The sequence below is a fragment of the Manis pentadactyla genome, chromosome 14 (assembly GCF_030020395.1).
Source record: "Manis pentadactyla isolate mManPen7 chromosome 14, mManPen7.hap1, whole genome shotgun sequence".
Classification (NCBI taxonomy): Eukaryota; Metazoa; Chordata; class Mammalia; order Pholidota; family Manidae; genus Manis; species Manis pentadactyla.
This window is the reverse complement of record NC_080032.1, coordinates 87,306,779-87,325,475: the sequence shown is the minus strand read 5'-3', so window position 1 is coordinate 87,325,475 and position 18,697 is coordinate 87,306,779. Positions and strand designations below refer to the sequence as shown.

General features: G+C 44.5%; 1 protein-coding gene across 1 annotated transcript; it reads right to left on the bottom strand.

Annotated features, from left to right (window-relative positions):
* Positions 1-1,849: 1,849 nt before the first annotated feature.
* LOC118914570 (spermatogenesis-associated protein 31D1-like) lies at positions 1,850-7,441 on the bottom strand. Its single transcript, XM_036889628.2, has 5 exons — positions 7,244-7,441; positions 6,475-6,520; positions 5,825-5,885; positions 2,988-5,574; positions 1,850-2,650 (listed from the first exon to the last, which is right to left on the bottom strand). Exons 1-5 carry the CDS (start codon positions 7,439-7,441, stop codon positions 1,850-1,852), a joined length of 3,693 nt encoding a protein of 1,230 aa, XP_036745523.2.
* Between the last annotated feature and the right edge of the window lie 11,256 nt (positions 7,442-18,697).

Below are 18,697 nucleotides of genomic sequence, written 5' to 3'. Positions count from 1 at the left end.
AAAGAAAGAACAGCTGCCTTTAAGCAACTATCCAGAAAGTTTCCGTCTCCTCTTCCTGTCTACATGATACATATTATTTTTGCTTGGAGAAAATATACTAGAACTCTTAACAGCCACACCAGCTTTTTCTCCTGCCTGGCCTTCTGCCATCTCAGAAGCATCACAGGGTTGTGAAATGACCTCTTGCAACAGGAAGACTCACGGCCTTCACTCCTCCTGCGTATCTAAGTCATCGAATTCTTTTGTCAAAAACCTCCCCATAGTCTGTACTTAGCTTGACACACATAATTTTATTCAAGATCACGTGCCATCTCAGACTTAATGAAGTATTTTGTAATATTCTTATTGGTCATTCAGGCAGTGTAAACATTTTAACTAAAAAATGTGAAATAAAATATTCTAGGTGATTTTTGCTTTCTTTAGGGCATGAGTACAGTATAGATTTGTATTTTCACAGGCATTCCCAAAAAATGATGTGGTTATTTTATAGAAGAATACAAAAACGGGATTATATATAAAAATATAAAATTGTATTAAAATAACATTTGATGAAGATTATTCATTTTAGATGATTTTTCTACAAGGAGTTGGTATTTATAGCCATATTGTTAAGGCATGGTAATACTAAGAATATAAGAAAATAGACACAGTAGGGAGGGGGAAGTGGGGAGTTGTTTCTCAACAGGCATAATATTTCAGTTATGCAAAATAAATAAGTCTTGGAGAGCTAAACTATATTGTATAAAGATTCCTATAGTTAGCAATTAACAATATAGTATTGTACACTTTAAAATATGTTGTGGACAAATCTCATGTTAAGTGTTCTTACCAGAAAACATCCCTCCCCTCCACACACAAAAACCAAGGACATTTTTGCAGGTGATGTGGTGATGATATCATGGGTATATGCATATGTCCAAACTCATCAAAGTATCAAAAACATGTACAATTTTCTTGTACAATTTAGAAACAAAGAAAATAGACATTTAAAACTAAAGATCTGTACTCAGCTTTATGAGAAACCCCATCAATATTCAAATAAATGATATAGTAACAGAGGGGAAAATAAAATATATCAAACAGGGCAAATGAGCTTTTATAATACAGTTCTAAAATGTTTAGGTAATTGAAACTATTATGGAAGGAAAGAAATTAACCGCCATTTTAGAGAGTATTGTTTTAAGATCAAATTAGTATTAACACTAGGGAATACGAAATCTAAAGCTACAGAATTCCAAGATAAGGATCTTGAGTGGGTAGAAACACTACAGTCTTCCTAGAGATCTCTATTCTCTGTTGATGAGGGAAAGAAAAAGTTGATTAGGAAAACAAGGGAATAAAATGCCAGAAGAAAATCTCTCCCAATTTCTTTTGTGACAAAAATGGGAATGGTCTGTAAGTTATGATGGTGTGTCCTTCCCAGAGGACAGCCTTGCTCATTCAAGCAAACTGCCCTCCTATAGAAGCCATATGGCTGAAGTTAGATTTTGATCATAAACTTAGGAAACATTAGGGTATAGTCTTTTTTAGAAATTCAGCCTTATTTTTTCTTTGAGACTGAAGTTTAATTTAACCAGACATTCTTGGATGATTAAAATATATTTAAGTATGTTAAAATATGTACTCTATAGGAAATAGTGTTTTTCCTTCTGAACCAAGAGCTGGTACCTGTCTTACTCTCTGATCTGTGGAATACTTGCAGGGTGACTGTGGCCAGCAGAGAGAGCTTCTTAGTGGCCACACTGGTTATTTGCCACTTTACAGGAGGGAGTCTTGTGGCTGAAAGATTGCCCCCAACTGGGATCTCCCTGGGCCTGCCCTTCTGCCTTCTGCTGAGTTTTCACAAATGTCACTTGGGGCGATGGGGCTTTTCAGGGTGGGTGCTACCTATTGCTTGCAGATGCTTCATTTTGTTCTCTAAGAACTTCCCAGGGTCTGTCATGATTTTCTGAGCTTCAGTCATTCCACTAAAGGCAGCTCTCCTTTGAACTACACCTCGGCTCTGCACTGGTGATGTGCGGCTGCTATTATCCTGAGGATTTGCTTTGCAAGGACAAATCCATTTAAAAAAGTATTTCATTTTTTGGCAGAAATGGTTTTTGGCAGGCTGAACCTTCTGGGACAGTGTCTGCGAAGACTTGCTCTCAAGGGTCTCCTTTGCCGGGGAACTCTTCTTTCTTGATGGGGACGTTCCCAGCCCTGCATCCCCTCCTCCGTGCCCTTTAGTTTTGGAGCCTGGGACACAAGGCTCTTGCTGATGCTCCCTGCTGTTGCCTCTGTCCTCCACATGGACATGTAGCACCTGGAAAGGTCCCATGTCCCCACTGGAAATACCCTGAGCATGAGTCAGTGAGGCCTTAGACATCAAACCATCTGAGGCAAGGGACATGTCCGTGGGTTGGCCTTCAGCTTGGGCATGTTTCTCACTGTCAAGTTTTACCACTAACACATTCAACAGTTGTTGTCTCAGGTCTGTTGATTCAAGGTCTCGGGGACCCGAAATATTTGGTGGGGGGCATTCAGCTGTCACAGAACCATTCACATTTTTCATTTGGGAGCTTCCTGGCTTGCTGGTAGTCCAGATGTCAATAATTTGTCCTTGAAGAGTATCCACCTCTGAAACCCGAAATATATCCCTGGACGTGCTGAGCTTGGAAACAGGTTTTAAAATCTTCTCTGTCTTCTTGCCCTGTCACATTTCTACTTTATTACTGCACCTCACAGTCTCACACTCGCTCATACAGAGGCCCAGCTGCTTTGGGGGCGGCTCCGAGAGGCTCCTGTTGGCTGGTAGCGTCCGACTCTGAGTAGCTTTGCTTTGATGCTGTGTATGACAGGCCCAAGAATCTGTCCAGCCTCCTTAGTTCCCTGAATATCCATGGGGATCTCATAGTTAATATCAGGGGGTGACCGTCTCAGTTTCCCTTGGCCTTCTTTGGCCGCAAGTGAGATAGGAGGGAGAGGATGCTGTGTACAGCTGAACTTACTGTCCTCACCCTGCCTCCATCAGGAGATTTAGAGCTTCCTCTAAGGGGCTTGCTTTGGAGCCCCTCAGATTTGGAGTTTGCCCCAGACACCAAGTCGGCTGAGGAAGGATAGTCGGAATAGGACAAGGAGTAGGATGAGCCATTTTCCAATTTAAAAGTCTCTATGGATTCAAGGACCTTGGGGGGAAGTCCCCACACCATCCAAGTATGAAACATTTTAATATGAGCTTCCAGTGCCTGTTTTACACTGGAATCAATGAAGGAAAGGTCCTGGAAGATATTCTGTTTGTAGTCCTCATCCACTGATGGTGGCAAAGGACTCTCTTTCACTTGGGTGTGGGATTTCTCAGGAAGTACACTCTGCTTCACAGCATGCCATGAATTATGCACAGCCCCAGGGAGCTGACCCTCAAACTTCTCACTCAAAGGTACTTTTGGGGTGTTCACAAGTTCTCTCCCGCCTTCATTTTCCCCTGACCCCCTTGAGAGACTCACCATGTGACTGTTTAGTTCTTTCTCAGAGTCACATCCCAGGTCCTCATACGAAGAGCCCTCTGGGTAACTCGATAGAAGATCCTTTCGGCCGCTCTCTGGGCTCTGTCCCTGCCCTTTCCTCACATCCTTCTCTGGCTGAAGTATTTCTAAGGCCCTCTTTTGGAAGCTTTCAGGTTGGCTCAATCCAACATTTAGATTCTTGCTACTCTTATCATCAAGCACATATCTCTGGGAGATTCCGTGATTTCTCTTTGACCCAGATATCTTTGAAGAATCACTTGGTGACATCATCAGTGAGAGAGATTCTAGGACCCTGGGGGGCAGGCCCCACCGGTGTTGAATTAGCTTCTCTTGAAGGTGCTGTTCTAGGTTCTTCCGGATCTCATCAATAAGAGGAAATTCTCCAGGTAGGACAGAGACCAAAGCATGGGTCTGGGAGGCCTTGCATTTGGGAAAGTCAGGAGCCAGAGGACAAAATTTCACCTGAAATTCACCTGCTTCTGCAACAAAATTTCTGCAAAATTTCACCTGCTTCTGCAACACATTCCATTCCAGGTCTTTAATTTCAGATGATCTGAGAAAGTCTAAATCATTCTGGGGTCCACGGAAACACACCCCACAGATACTAGTCTGGGCTGGAGGACCAGATGGTGGGATTTGGGGTGAGGATGAAGGACGGGCCTGGGACCGGCCGTGAGAGTGAGCTAGGGGCTGAGCTTGTGGCAGGGTTTGATGCTGGGGCTGAGGGTGGATCTCAGGCAAGGACAGAGGTCGGAGGTGAGGAAGCACTGGGGATTCTTGGCCTGCAGAAGCATTTAAGATTATATTGAAAATAGAGCCTGTGGAATAGTCACCCAAGCCATGGGCAGCAGATGACAAGGACTCACTGTGTAGAGATGGGGGCCCCCAAAAGAGCTGGATACCTTCTTGCTGTAGTTGGCTCCCCAAGGTCTTAGGATATGGGGGCTGCTCGTGCACGTGCAGCCCCTCGGGTTTGCCTTTGATCTTCCAGAAAGGAAGGGAGACTGAGAAGTCATGTTTGTCAGTAACTGACAGCAACTTTTTCCCAGGGGAATTTAGTTGGTACTCTGGCCTAAGTTGTTTTGGAAAAGAACCCCCTTTCTTTTCCTTTTCCTTCCATAGCAGGAAATCACTCCTCTTGTGGACCTGCCTCTCCAGAAGTGCCAGGGCATCGCGGCTGAGAAATGAGAGGTTGCCAGACTCTGTAGGGATAGCTGCAGGGTCTCCCCTGAAACAGTTCTCTGAAGAGCGGAGGGCGAGAAACTCTCGACTGAACTCCCATTGTGACAAGTCTTTGGCATGAGCTTGCCCCCAAGAACAGTCTGAAGTTGACAAGCTCGAATGGTGAATGCCTCTGGTTCTTGGGTCATAAGTGAACAACCCACCAGGCCTACCTGGAGATGAGCTCTCTGGAGTAGGCACCGATGAGATGGAAATCGGTTTAGATGGAGTCATGGTCAAATTGCAGTCGGGTGGTGGTGCAACAGATACGCTTGGTGGTAGGTGAGGACAGGGAAATGAATCAGCGGGATTCATTGTCTGGAACGAATCTGGTAAGGGGTCGATGTCTTGGGAAAGTGAGAAGATGGTATTCACAGACCAAGTAGCCTCTGGGTGGAAAACAGGGTCCACTGTCTGAGTGTCATATGGCGGGAGATGGGCGAAGGCAAGGGATTGGGTTTGGGAACAATCCACAGGGAATTCGGAATCCGAGGAAGGAAACGGTTCTGGTGGCAGAGTGTGACACACAGGTGAAGGTGAGGAAAATTCCACTAAGTGGGTTACTGGGTTCCATGAGAGAATGCAGGGAGGTGGTGGGGAAGGCTCAGACAGAGAGGCTGCTGTTAGGTCTCTTGGGGGGGCTGCTGAGTCAGCAGGGGACACAGTGCATGATGACTCAGTCACAGGAGCTGTGGAAGCCAAAGGGGACACAGAGGGAGTAGCATCTTCCAGGACTTCCGGGCACAGCAGCCGTTGGATCTCAACAGTTGTGCTATTACACACTTGGCAGAAGGGGTCTGGACATAACACCTGACGTAAGCAGGTAGTATTGCGATTCTGGCCCAGGGGGCTGCAGGAGACAGGAAGTACAAAGCTGCAACCAGGACTGGCTTAGGAGGACAGGGGCCACCTGCAGCCTGCTGCCCCTTCACATCACCCCACAGCTATGACTTCAAGAAGCCCAACAGCCCCCATGCCAAGCTTTCCATTCCCATACTCTTTCCTATGCCTACCTCCTTCCATGTGTATGACAGGCTACACTGAATCCCCAGAATTGCACAGAACATACTAAAGAGGGATTGGGAGGGAAAGGGAAAGACCTTTTTAGAAGAGCAATCAGCTGCTGTTTCTCTTCTTCTTCTGTTAGGTAATAACTGCAACCTGGGAAACCAGGAGAGTGGATTATACATAATGAAGGTAGAAGCATAGGTTGTGTATAGGAATCCCTCTACAAGAGCCACTTGGAATATTAGACTCTGAAAGCCCCAAGAGTCAATAGAGGAGGTCAAATGGTCAATAATAATATTAACAAGGTTCACATGAGTATGTTGCCATATTTACAAAGTCTAGTCACATATGTTATGTGATGCTCACACCACCCATGTGAAGCATAGAGGTCAATAGTTTCTCATAGAAGAATCTGAGTAACCAGGAAGTCAAGAGTACTTTCCCAGATCGAGACACAGAAAAATTCTGACTCTCCACATCTCACACAAGTTTACCGCCTATTGGGCAACACCCATTACCCAGGCCCCTCTCTGCTCTGTGCCCATGGAACGGCAGAGCAGGGAATCTGACAAGTGTGTCAGGCCCTGACGGACTTCCCATGAGCCTCTCTAAGTGACATGCTTTCTGAGAGTAGCCACTCTCTCTAGCAACTGACACCCTCAGAGATCGTGGACCTGGGACCTCATAGAAAGACAGGAGGGGTCACTCTTGGAGCGTTCGGGTGCAATAGGCAGACACGTACCCTTCAGTTTGCCACGTCGCCGTCTCTGCCGGGTTCTGCCTTGATGCTGAAAACAAAAGGAAAAGAATGAGGGGCTGGAACTCATTTCTCTGGCTCTTTTCTCTAGGAAACTCAGACATTCATTACCCAAGAATTATATGACTCTAAACTAATACAATTCTGTGTTCCTTTTGTCAGTTTTAAAACTTTAAAATGCTTTCAATTTATACTTCTTTGAAAAACTCAGAGAAGGATTTTGCCTCTGAGGTGCACACTTGATGTTCCCAGTCAGAAGGCCCCTGCTCGAGGCAGGCTTGGACTCTGAGGCCGGCCGTCCTGTCTGTGCTCCCCCACAGAGGACCACGTGCCCTGGGGCAGCGCCTGGGCTTCGGCTGCTGCCAAAGGCTCTCAGAAGCTCAGCGCTGCTCCGCAAATCCCCCCACCAGGAAGGAAGGCTTGATCAGGAGATGCTGGACATGAGAATGTAACTCAAGACCAAGCTCAGGGAACTCTGCTCTCCTGCAGATCCCCAGCTCTCTAAATTGCCCAACCCAGGGCCACACAATCACTGCTGGGGATTTTATCACAGTTCATCGGTGAGCTTCAGATGGCAACAGTCCCAGAGGAGCCCTGCACCCTGCCCGGTGTTTCCCTAGAAGGATGAAATTCTGTGCTCTGCTCAGTCTTCCCATCTTGGGTGTGTGAGTCTCTGACCCAACCGAACTCATTTAAAAATGTGGGACCAGAAGTGGGAATGACACTGTGAAGAGGCCCTATTGGGGGTCCTTACCTTGTTGCTGTGTTGCACTTTCCCTCTGGTTGGTGCAGATAGCATCCCCACCAGGTAGTACAGGGACAGAAGGATGAACCCCAAACCACACAGGACAGTGACGCTGGGGTCAGTATTCAAGGTTTCTGAGCCAAAGCTCAGACTTGGCTGAATGGGGTTGTTCAGAAATGAAGGAAGGTTCCACTCTCTGAACTCCATCTTCCAAGCTACCTGAGGTAACTGAGCTCTGAGAGCAGGGGCTTGACTTTAGTCCCAAGCCCGCATTACAGAGCACTGTGGAGTCACAAAGGGTGTCTGTGCTGGGGAGGGGGCAGCATGAGGAGGGTGTGCCCCCTGCCCCTCCCACACCCACCAGCCCAGCAGATACCCCCTCCCCTCCTGGGGCCTCTCGGCCCCTCTTCCCCAGCCTCACCTCCTGTTTCCCAACTCTACCCTGTCACATCATATATTACCATAATGAGGCTTTCTGCTTGTTTAATTTGTAACTCAGATATTTCCTGAGCCCCCTTCACTGTTGGGAACCTTGACTTGAGTCTCACCAATTCAACTGCCTTGAAAACCTGAGATACTGACCAGAATTTTGGTTTGTACCAAAGAGTATTTATACCCACAATCTTGTATGCCCTCAAATCCATTTTTCATGTAGAATCCTTTTGCTTTATGAACCAAGATATTGGCCTTAAAGCTCTTTTACACTTACTTAGTTTTGTGAATGTTCAATAGCCAACTTAAGTTTTTTGTTTCAGTCAGGCACTGAACAAAATTTAAAAACCCCTCCTCTAAAATCCCAAGACCTCCCTGCTTAGAACCATTGCTCTTATTCCCAGAAACACATGAAAGATCTTGTATGCCATGTTGGTTCCAATTTAAATCGACAACCTTAAACGCTGACAGTTCATGCCAATTTCTCAATCTTTAAACATTCTGTTTAAAATACCTTCGAACAAGGACGAATAATTGCAGGATTTTACAGAAAGTTTTGACATTCTCTTCCCTGAGAAGGTAAACCTGCTGAAAATCCAGTTATTCAATTTGTTGAAGGCACATAAAATATTAAATTTTTGATACCAGTGTAGTATGGATTCATTTGTCTGGTCAATCCATCAGGGAATTAAGATGGATAAGAAGTCTGGTGGAAAGACGACTGACAGCAGGAAACCTGTCAGTGTTCATTCCCTGGAAGTCTGTGGAGGGTGCTTGGCAAGAGGATTTCTCTCATCCACGTGCTCCTCTGTGGGCAAAGTCTCTGTGGCTGCGCAATAGCTCTCTCAGACCCGGGAGGGAGGAATGACTATTGCATTCGGTGGACCATCTACTGTGGAGAAACAGCCGACTTATTCTAGTCTAGATATATGGTCTTACAATGTCTGTACAGAACATAACACTTGGCTCGTTTTGCATGTTCTCTGAAACCGAGATTTAAAACTTAATTCCTTTTGGAAACTTTCACAACATAGCCTCATTAAAAGTTCAAGGATTGCTTAGATATGATGATATATCTAGGATCAGCTTTGCTTTTCAAGAAAGCATTGCAAAGAGCAGGTAAATGTGCAGTCAGCAGGTGTCATGAAGGCTGAAACTGTTTGGGTAATGCGCCATTTCTTGTACTTTTCTTTCTCGGGGCCTTTATATTTATTCTAATGGAAGTGTGATGCAGTCCAACATTAGTTTGAAGTCCAAGAGATTTTGAAGGTTCTTCATTTATTGCAAACTGTTTTATCCTATGATAGTTCAGTAGACCTAGTGGTGTGAGAGGATGGCTGGGTTAGAAAACACCAATATGAAATCCATTCCTATCCTTGAGATACTAAGACAAAGCCCCCAACACCAAACAAGATGCATGTGAGTCTTCTCAGCCAAGAGAGGCCATGGTACTTGCTCCCTGTCCCCAATATGTCAGTTTTTACTTTTCAAAATGTTTCTAAATATTTGACTAATTACCAAGTTTTCAGGGCCAGGAAACTCCAGTTTTCAAAATACAATGCCTGGTAGAGATATCTTCTTTACTGCCTGCTTGAAAATCTTAAACATCTTTTTTATAGGTTAAGCAAGTGTATAAATACAAGTGTGAAGTGTATAAATACAAGTGCAAAAGGATATTTTTAATCAGATGCTTCCTCCCTGCGTACATAACAGGTGTCAGCCCCCATCCTTGCCTCTCCGTCCATGAGAGATTTGGGGGCATAAGGGTTACTCTGGCAGAGAAAGGAAGTGTGAGACATAAATTGGAGCACGGGAGGCTTAGTGAGGGAGAATGAGAATGAGGACTTTTCTCTCCCCCTAGGTGTTTGAGACTGGTTTTCCGTCCATAGTTAAGAGTTAAGACCAAAGCCTCTAGCCCTGCTTAACAGGAACTTGCAAGATTCTAAGCACATGAGCGCTGCCTTGGGGCCCCAGGTGGAAAAGGGAGGCTCAGGGCTGCACTCAGACGCCCGCGGCCAGGCCGAGCTGGGACCCCTGCCCCGCTCGGGCACCGGGCTGCGGCCGCTGTGGCAGTGTGCCGTCTGCAATCTTGGCACGGAGCCTGGAGGCCTTATGGTGGGCCGTGCTAGCCCACTGAAGCTCTCCTGAAGGGTTTTGGAGCACCAATAATGTAAAGCAGAGGTTGGCAAACTTTTTCTGCATGAGACCAGATGGCAAATATTTTGGCTTTTCATGCCACGTGCCACCTCTGTCACGCTGTCTCCCTCCTCTCCCCAAGCTCCTCCTCCTCCTCCTCTTTCTTGTTCTCTTCCTCTTCCTCCTCTTTCTTTTTCTTCTTTAAGTAAACCCTTTAAAATTAAAAAAAAAAAAATTTTTTTTTTTTAGATTTCAGGCTATACAAAAACAGCCCATGGCTAGATCTGGCCAAATGCTCTGCAGTTTCCTGAATCCTGTCCTTAAACGTAAGCAGACAGAAGACAGCTGATCTGGAAGGAGGGCACTACACTTGTCAAAATACTCCAACTTTTGCTACAAACAGTGCCCAAATCCCATGACTTAACAAAATAACAAATTACGTCTGATCGCCTTGAAGGTCCAGCGTGGAGGTTGGCTGGCGGGGAGCCGTTGTATGAACTGACCCTTAGCAAGGGCCTGCGAGTCTTCCTCTGAATGCTTTGCCTCTGGCCACCAGGAAGGGAAGAACAGGAGAGGGGGCATCTTGAGGTTTTAGGGGCTAGGCTTTTAAGTGTTGTACGTGGCTGAACTCAAGTCTCATTTGCCACACCTGCAAAAGGCGCTGAAAGTGTTAAAGTGGCACTGGGAAGCAGAGACGAGCATAAATATTAGAAATTACTAGCGATTTCTTGGAAGCCGTGAAAGCAGACAGACAGCAGCTGTGTGCAGGCCTCTGGGAGAGTACTTCCAGAGGGGACGAGCAGGGGATGCAGGAAAGGGCACAGAGAGGAGGGGAGTGAAGGTCAATCTCCACCTACTCAACAGCAACCTTGGGAGCTACCTCTGTTTACATGCCACGTGCAAGGATGCAGGTATCATTACAGAATTCAAAATGTCACATAGATACCTGTATGATTCATAGTCAAATGAGATGTGTACTGAAGTTAAAAAGTTAGAAAGTAATTTCTCCAACTTGACAGTTTCCATCCACAATCGTTTCAATGCAGAAGAGGAGTTGGGGTCAAGTTGATACAGAAAATTTCTAATATTTTATTTTGATCAGGGCCTTAATGAAAGGCTAATTATTTTTCTGCTATTTAAAGCATATGACTTCCTTCACGAATCACCCTCTCTAGTGGCCAGGGTATTTTGTTTATAAAACCTGTGGCATTACAGATGAATATTTTAATTTCCTCTCAACTTCTGGGTCAAGAAGAAGCGACCTTTGTTTGACATTGTTTATTTTGTTGCAAATTGTAACTTAACTAACTTCCATTAATATCACTGTAGAATGTTCAGCAACTGTAGCAGAAATTGACACTTATAAAACTGTAGTTAAAGCAGAAAACTCCATGTAAGCATTTGCTAGCATAGCAGCCCATAAATCAACACAATTATCCAGAATGCAACTAGACCCAGGTTCTTTTGAAGAAAAAAAGACTGTATCATGCAACATTTTCACTGTGTTAGTATGTATATTCCCCAAGATAGAAGTTCCTGCTTTTAATTTTCAAGAGCTTAGGATATCTTTGTAAGCTAATAAAACTCAATGGCTTCAAAAAATTCTTTAGAATTAGTCCTTATTTTCTATAAGCCATTCTAACCATTTCAGTTACAAGTCTACCAAGTCAGTCACCATAACTGGTCTGGTATGTATTTCACAACCTCCTCCTGAGAAAAAAAAAAGGGCATTTCTAATGAAATTGTTTAGGCACGACTGTATACTTGCCTGATGAACTTTTAATAAGTCTGAGATCTGTTCTAGAAAACTAGTCACCCACCCACACTTAAATATCACTGTCAGTCAGAAGTCTAATGACCTCTAATCAAAAAGCCTTTTCTTGATTATCTAACAACTCCTTTTTCTATAAATGTCACTTGCAAGAATAAACCTTTGAACTGAATTGCTTGGGTCTTTTGCCTTGAATGACCTTGAAAAGAAATTCTGACAAATCCACATAATTAAATTGTCAGCATAAGATTTTTTTAAGTGACAAGGATTTTTTTGAGGTGACATTGGTACTATAGCTTAGTGCATTGTTTTTATTTCTACTTGACTTTTATATTACAGCTACAGAAAAAAAAAGTATACCACTTATGACATTTCTTCTGTCTTCTTTTTCTTGTCTTTTTTTAGATTTTTGGGTCTCTGACTTTGGCCTGCTTCCTAAAATGACTGCAAGTCATAGTTTACATGATAGCATTTTCTTTTTCCTTCTCAATAGTATTTAAAATAAGGTTGCTCCTTAAGTCAAGGCTAATAAAGGCATGGCCGCCTCAGATCATGTAATGGTTTCTCAAAAACAGCCTCTCACCCTCCCAAAATACTGGCTTCCAGAAAATACTGCAACTGAATGTGCAGTGCACTCTCGTTATTCTACAAGGATTTCTTTTTTGGGGTATCAGGAGACATAGTACAACCAGAAAATTCCTCAGGCTTCAGGATATTGTCCCATTTTCCCTCCCAGAACACACATCTGTTGGTTAGAAACAGCATTATGAGAAATGCTGAAACAGCGAGTGAGGTATTCACTAAGTCCATGGATAGGTGTCTGTTCCAGGGAAAACTTAATCACTGTGACCTGGCTCAAAGTAATCCACCTGCCGCCAGATGTTTTCTGTTCCCTCTGGGGTGTACCAGCCTATTATGTGTAGCACTGACCTCTGTTTTGGCAAGGGGGCCATTGAACAGCCCTGTTAGCCAGGTTAGCCTCAGGGAGAGGGAAGCCTGTATGTAAAGTAACCCCACCCTTGCTACCACAGCCCCTTTAAGGTGGAGGCCCTGAGTTAGTGAGGGGCTGGCAGGGGAGAGGGGCTGATGAACACACATGAATAAAATCCATGTGATTTTTATTTTTTAAGTTCTCATATTTGTGAATTTATTAGACCGATTGCTTCACAACACATTACACATGTCATAATCGGAATAACACCAGGTTACCAATCTGAGGTTAACTGGTGCAGTTTGCTGAGCGTGTTTTAAAAAGGAGGGGAAAGGCCCAGCCCCTGAGAGAGGGGTTCCATCACAGCTTAACACAGGAGAGCCTGCTTCTCAGGCATTTGAATCAGGCCTCCTCAAACAGGGAAAAGTCTCTCTCCTATCCAAAGTCCTGCTTCAGTAGGAATATTCTAGTAAATATAAACGACACTGTTTAAGAGTGTAGCTCTCAAGATTATTTCCCAAGTTGTGACACCTCTTTCTTGGGCTTCAAAGTTTGGAAAGTTCGTCTTTTCATTTTAAATCTTAACCATGTGCACTTTTCAGCCTCAATATCCCTACTCTGAAATGAAGAGTTTACTTCACAATTTCTTTTTTGACGTGGAACATGGTACTTTAAGCCAAACATATTTACCCTAAGCACACACCGCGAGCCCTATCGCAAACGGTTGTTTGTCTGTTCAGTCTCCGCAAACTATAAAGCAGTTCAGGGAGGTGTGGTCAAGGCCGTGCTTCTCAGCGGTACTGATAAATGCTGCACAATGTGTTGACACATAAGAGCTTAGCTGCAAGGTGCTGACTCTGCTGTCCTGTAATCAAACCGCAAGTAAGACGTTACCAGGATTTCTCTAACTATGATTGGTAAAAACCTGTATGCTAATTCTATGGCAACAGGATCCAAATTTCTTTCATTGAAATATAACTAATTGTCAAGAGGTTAAAAACCAACCTTTTTGTTTTTTCTTAGCACTTGGGAAATTGAAAGGAAACGAAGTCACGCTACGCGTTGAAGGAATTATAGCCAATAGGAAACAGATGCAAGATGTCAGAAAAGCTAACCTATATGTCCATCACAGTCACCACGACCTGGAAAGACCCTTCACAGAGGCCCTCTATCCACTTCCCAGAACCATTCATTTCTCCTTTTCTCCTTCTTTGTTTCTGTTTTTGCTGCATATCATTAGCAATCAATTCTTTATCTTTTTCAGGCTGTCACTGTCCAATAATATAATGCATGCATTTAGAATAAATGCCTTCCAAAAAAAACCACTGATTAAAAAGTGATTTTCCTCATATTCTGAAACTCTATCACTTTGTGACTTTCCAGATGCCACCGTCACTGTATAAAGATGCATTCATGACATCTCTTCCATGGGTTTTGTGAATAGCACAAAAATTATATTTTCTATTTCAAACTTTCCAGGAATTCCTTTTTCTTAATGATAACTTTATTGACATGTAATTAATATAACAAAAAACTCACCCTTTTAAGTATAAAATTCATGATTTTTAGTATAGTCCTTGTGTCTATTGAGGGAACCACTTTATCCACCAAGCTTTTCCTTTGGCAGGACGCTTCATCCCAGACCAAAAGCGATAGATTCAGGGACAACTTTGCCACTATGAGCCATGTGTTACCAGTGTCCCATTTTCCAATGGTGACTGGTTCCTTTCCACCTTTAAACCCACACTTGATCACGCATCCAGGCCCGGCTTTCCACCCGTGAGGGTTCACCGGCTGCAATCCCTTTTGGCATGTGGCAACTCATGTGCTATTCTTCAGGATTCAGTTGCAGCTAACAAGAACCAGGCTATCCTCCACTACCTCAGTGCCTAAAGGGAATCAGGTGCCTGTGAAACCATTTGCTCTCTTATGCTGGGGCAGGAAGGGAGGAGGGAGAATGAGAGTCAGAATTTTTATCTTGAATTTTGCCTTTCAGGATCACATCTACGGCAACTGTGTTGATACCTCCCTTAATAACACTCGATCCTTTGGTTTTCTGCTCTCCAGCCTCTATCACCTCTAGCTTGTTATTTCTGCTCCTGGCTCTTTCCTCTGGGTCAGTGGGTGCTATTAACTTGATTCCCCAATATCAGTGGTTCCCTTTTCCCAAGAGTTAACTTGTAGCTTAGCTCTTCATCAAGTTTGTTTTAATTCACCAGACGGTGGTTTGTTTCTGTTCTTGTTTTGTTTTGCTTTTGTGTCTGTTTGCTTGTGTGTTTTGCTAACCCTCTTCATCTTCTTATCCATTGTTTCATCTCCTGGAGTCAACTTACTTGACTGGGGCTCTGTGTTCTTTCATGCTATTCAGGACGTCCCAAGGCTTTCTTGTAATGATCATTTTTCCAGTCTCTTTCTCTTTGTTCTTCAGGGTTATGCTTGTTTTCCCAGTGCTGCAGCATTTTCTAAGAAATCCCAAATGCGGGCTCTTCTTTTCTATCACCCTTCTCAACAATAAATGCAGCCAAAGCCAGGGACGCAGGGGCTGCCAGAAACAGACTATATGGATCGTTGTCGCTGAGCACATCATCCCTGGGAGCTCCGTGCCCAGTACCAAGTGTCTATTTCTTCTAAAGGATCTTCAGACTCACAAAACTCAGATGTGCAAGAACTGAACTTTCTTTTGATCTGTTAACTAAACGTAGCCCCCCAGCCTCCCTTTTTGTTTTTATTGAAGACAGGAATCTTCATCTTGCCAGTTCTCATTAAACTCAATCTATACTAACTTTAAAATATTCTGTTACCCCAAGAATATCTGCTCCTCTTTCTCTTCTCTTCTCCCCAGTAGAGAAAGTACTTATATATGTTTAGGGCTGCAAGGAAAAGATGCAGTTACCTGTGGCCACTTTCTTCCTTAGTCAACCTTCACAAGATGTATAATCCACGGTGCCCCTGAACACTCAGCACTGCTGCCTGTGGATCTGGGGTGCTGCCCGGACCAAACAGCTCACTCCACATGGTCCTCGTCCCCACTCCGAGGCCTGCTCGATGCCACCCCTGCTTTCTCTGCCTTCCTCTGGTCAACTTGCAAGGGGACATGGAAGCGCCTCAGATGCTCGCCCACGTTACTCTCAGCCCACGGGGAGCAGGAGGGAAAGGACAAGTCTTTCTCTTCCTCGAACTGCCCTGCATCCATTCTTCCCCCTCCAGGGCTGGGGGGCTTCAGCCTCCCCCTCCTAACTATCCAGAGAAGAGGCGGGGCACAGGCACCTCGGGCCCCTTCTCAAACCTACTGGAAGGTGTCTGTCCAGCCGAGCCCAGACTTCGGCCTGCAGAGGGGCAGAGACAAGACAACATTCCCAGATCCTGCACGGGAGCATCTGTGCTCATCCCAAATGCCAACCTCTTTCCCTAGACAACAGGGGACTTTTATTATGTACCTTTTGTGCCATGAAAGGGAGAGGTGTGCGGAATGGAGAGAATTAGAAACCGACTCATCTGATCACTTGCCCATCCAATGTTACATTTTCTTCCTTCAAGTTTTGTCTCAGGATAATCAAAGCTCCCAATTTCATATTTTTGTATTTACTTGGAAATTCAAATCATTTTTCTTTTTCTTGTATTTTAAGGCCATTCTTCCTGGTACGTTTCTTACAAATGCATGAAGAAATTGATTTTTTCCCCTAGACTGTTTAGTGCCCTCCCTTTTCTGAGGCTATTAAAGTACTAAAGGCAGTGAACGACCGGTTATTTCAGCAGGTAGGTGGGTAAATAGGTGAATGAGAAACACATATGCATGAAAAATTGGGAGAAATAGCTCTAAATTGTATGTCAATCCCCAAATACCCCCAAATATTCGTATCAGAGGCTTTTTAAAAAAAATGATATGGAAATATTCTCCCACATCCCCAGCCTGGTTTTCTGCTTTGAATGAATGTAGTACATGCAATTAAAATAAGGATTTTCAGGACTCCTGTTCGTCTACCCCAACCTAACCTGGCCCATGTTACTTGAATGATGGGGGGCAGGGAAAAAAGGCCAAAGAACTGCCTTTGACGGCTTCCAGATTGAGATGAATACAGTTTAGGAAAGATATTCCTTTTTTCTGGTTGATATAGAGCCTGAGCCACTCATGAAAAGACAGTCAGTGGGGGAAGAATAAGAGGTCTTGTGGATCTTCTTTCAGATACTGGGCTCGCTTCCTTCCCTTAAAAAAGGGCAGGGGTCTGATCAATATTCCCCCCTCCAAATCCCATCACACTTAAATAACTGGAAATGTCTAAAGCTCCCGCCTGGAAGCAGATGACTGACCGGTCTGCGGCCTTTTCGAGGTCTGTTCCGGATCCTAAGGAGGAAGTGCGGTGTGAGGAGGCGGCAGGACAAACTGACGGCCATGTTTCACACTAGGGTTCTTTCTTTAATAGCAATTTTACTCAGTGCAATTTGCTGGTCGGTAAAGTTAAAATTCTGGGAGCAAATAATCTGAAATAACCTCTCTGAGATATGCTTTTTTTTTTTTTTTGTCTGTCTAGTGGTCCCTTTTGTGCTTTCTAAATGGTATCATCTGACCCAGCCTCTGCACCTGGAAGTAAAAGAATTCTGCTCGCCGTGACCCAGTTCTCGTCCGCCACCGCACAGCTCTCTCTCCGGAAAGCACTGAGCAATTTCAAAGAGAACGCTGCACAGGTCGTCTGCCATGTGAAGAGAATGGGAATGGGACCCGGAGGGGCGAGTGCAACCGGTGCTAAAAATAGCTCATACTTCAGAAAATTGATTAACGCCAAGAAAAGAAGTTATTAAAATGTTCAATTAGAATCTCTGCAGCTTGGAGATTGCATTTTTAATTGTTAAGGTATTATGTATGCATAGTGCAGAAGGGTGTGAACCTTTCCAGGAACAGGAAAAGTAAAGAGCAGGGCGCTGCCGTGCTTCCCTTGAGAAGCAGCCACAGGAGTGTGGCCGCCGCTGGAATGTTATCACTGCCACGTCCCGGCCCGGTATTCCCATTCATTATCATAACAAAAAAATGTTTACAACTCATTATTTCTTTGAAATCCCAGAAAAAAAAGTTTAACATGAATTTTAGACATTCTACACCCTAGCATATCCTTAAATTCACTCTTATTATATACTTCCTGAGCACTTTAAAAGATAGAGTAGCACTATAATTCTAAATAATAATTGGTGATACAAAAATCTGTTCAGCCCTGGAATCAGCACAACCGTCTATCCAGCGGTACAATCTGGAAACTTTAAAGCCCCCCGATTCCTTGGTCTCTCTCACTCCCCACAGCCACCAAATCCTGTCAGTTGTGCCTCTTCAATAACATTCGAATCACTTCTCCCCGTCTATGGTTGCAGCCCTAATCTGATCCACCAAAATCTCTTGTCTAAACTATCACAGTGGCCCCCCTGCGCCCTCCCAAACCGGGGTTCTTCCCCATCCGTTCTCTGCTTTGCAATCAGAGTAACAGGTCCACACGAACCATCTGAGTATTTTATTCCTCTTCTTAAAGGCTTCTGAGGATGTCTCCTTACTGTTGGGTAAAGCCCAGTCCCGTCAGTCAGCCTGTAAGCAACCCTCAGCCCCCTGCCTAGCTCCCCACCTCTTCTCAGGGTGCCTCCTCCCCGCTCTGCTTCGGCGCCCTGGGCTTCCAGTGGGTCCTTAAACTGATAAATACCATCTCCCAACAGGGGTTTGGGACACGCTCCCTGCTCTGCCCGAGGGCTTATCTCTTTGTTTATCTAACTTGTACGCATTCTTAGATTCATTTCCCAGGAAAGCCTGTGTTATGTAGAAGACATGTCTTCCTATACATCTTAAGACCCTTCATCTATACTATTAATTGTTCATATAGTGTCTCCTTATTCTGCCGGAGTCCAGAGCAGCAGTGACACCATCATATTTCTTGGATCCAGTATAGTTCATAGCTAATCAATAATTACGTATTAGATGAATAATTGAACAAAATGCCATCTATCGTCTACCATCCCTCCATGCATGTCTCTCTATACGTTTTCCACCAGCAGTATCAGCTCCTTTCGGGCCCCCAGACCCAGTTCCAGTGTGTGTGCGTGTGGGGGGCTTTCCTCACCCACAACACCACCAATCCCCGAACACCAGCAGGGCATCTGAGAACACAACTCGATTTTGACACTATCCTCCCGGGGACGGCACGAGTCTCCCCAGGTTGAG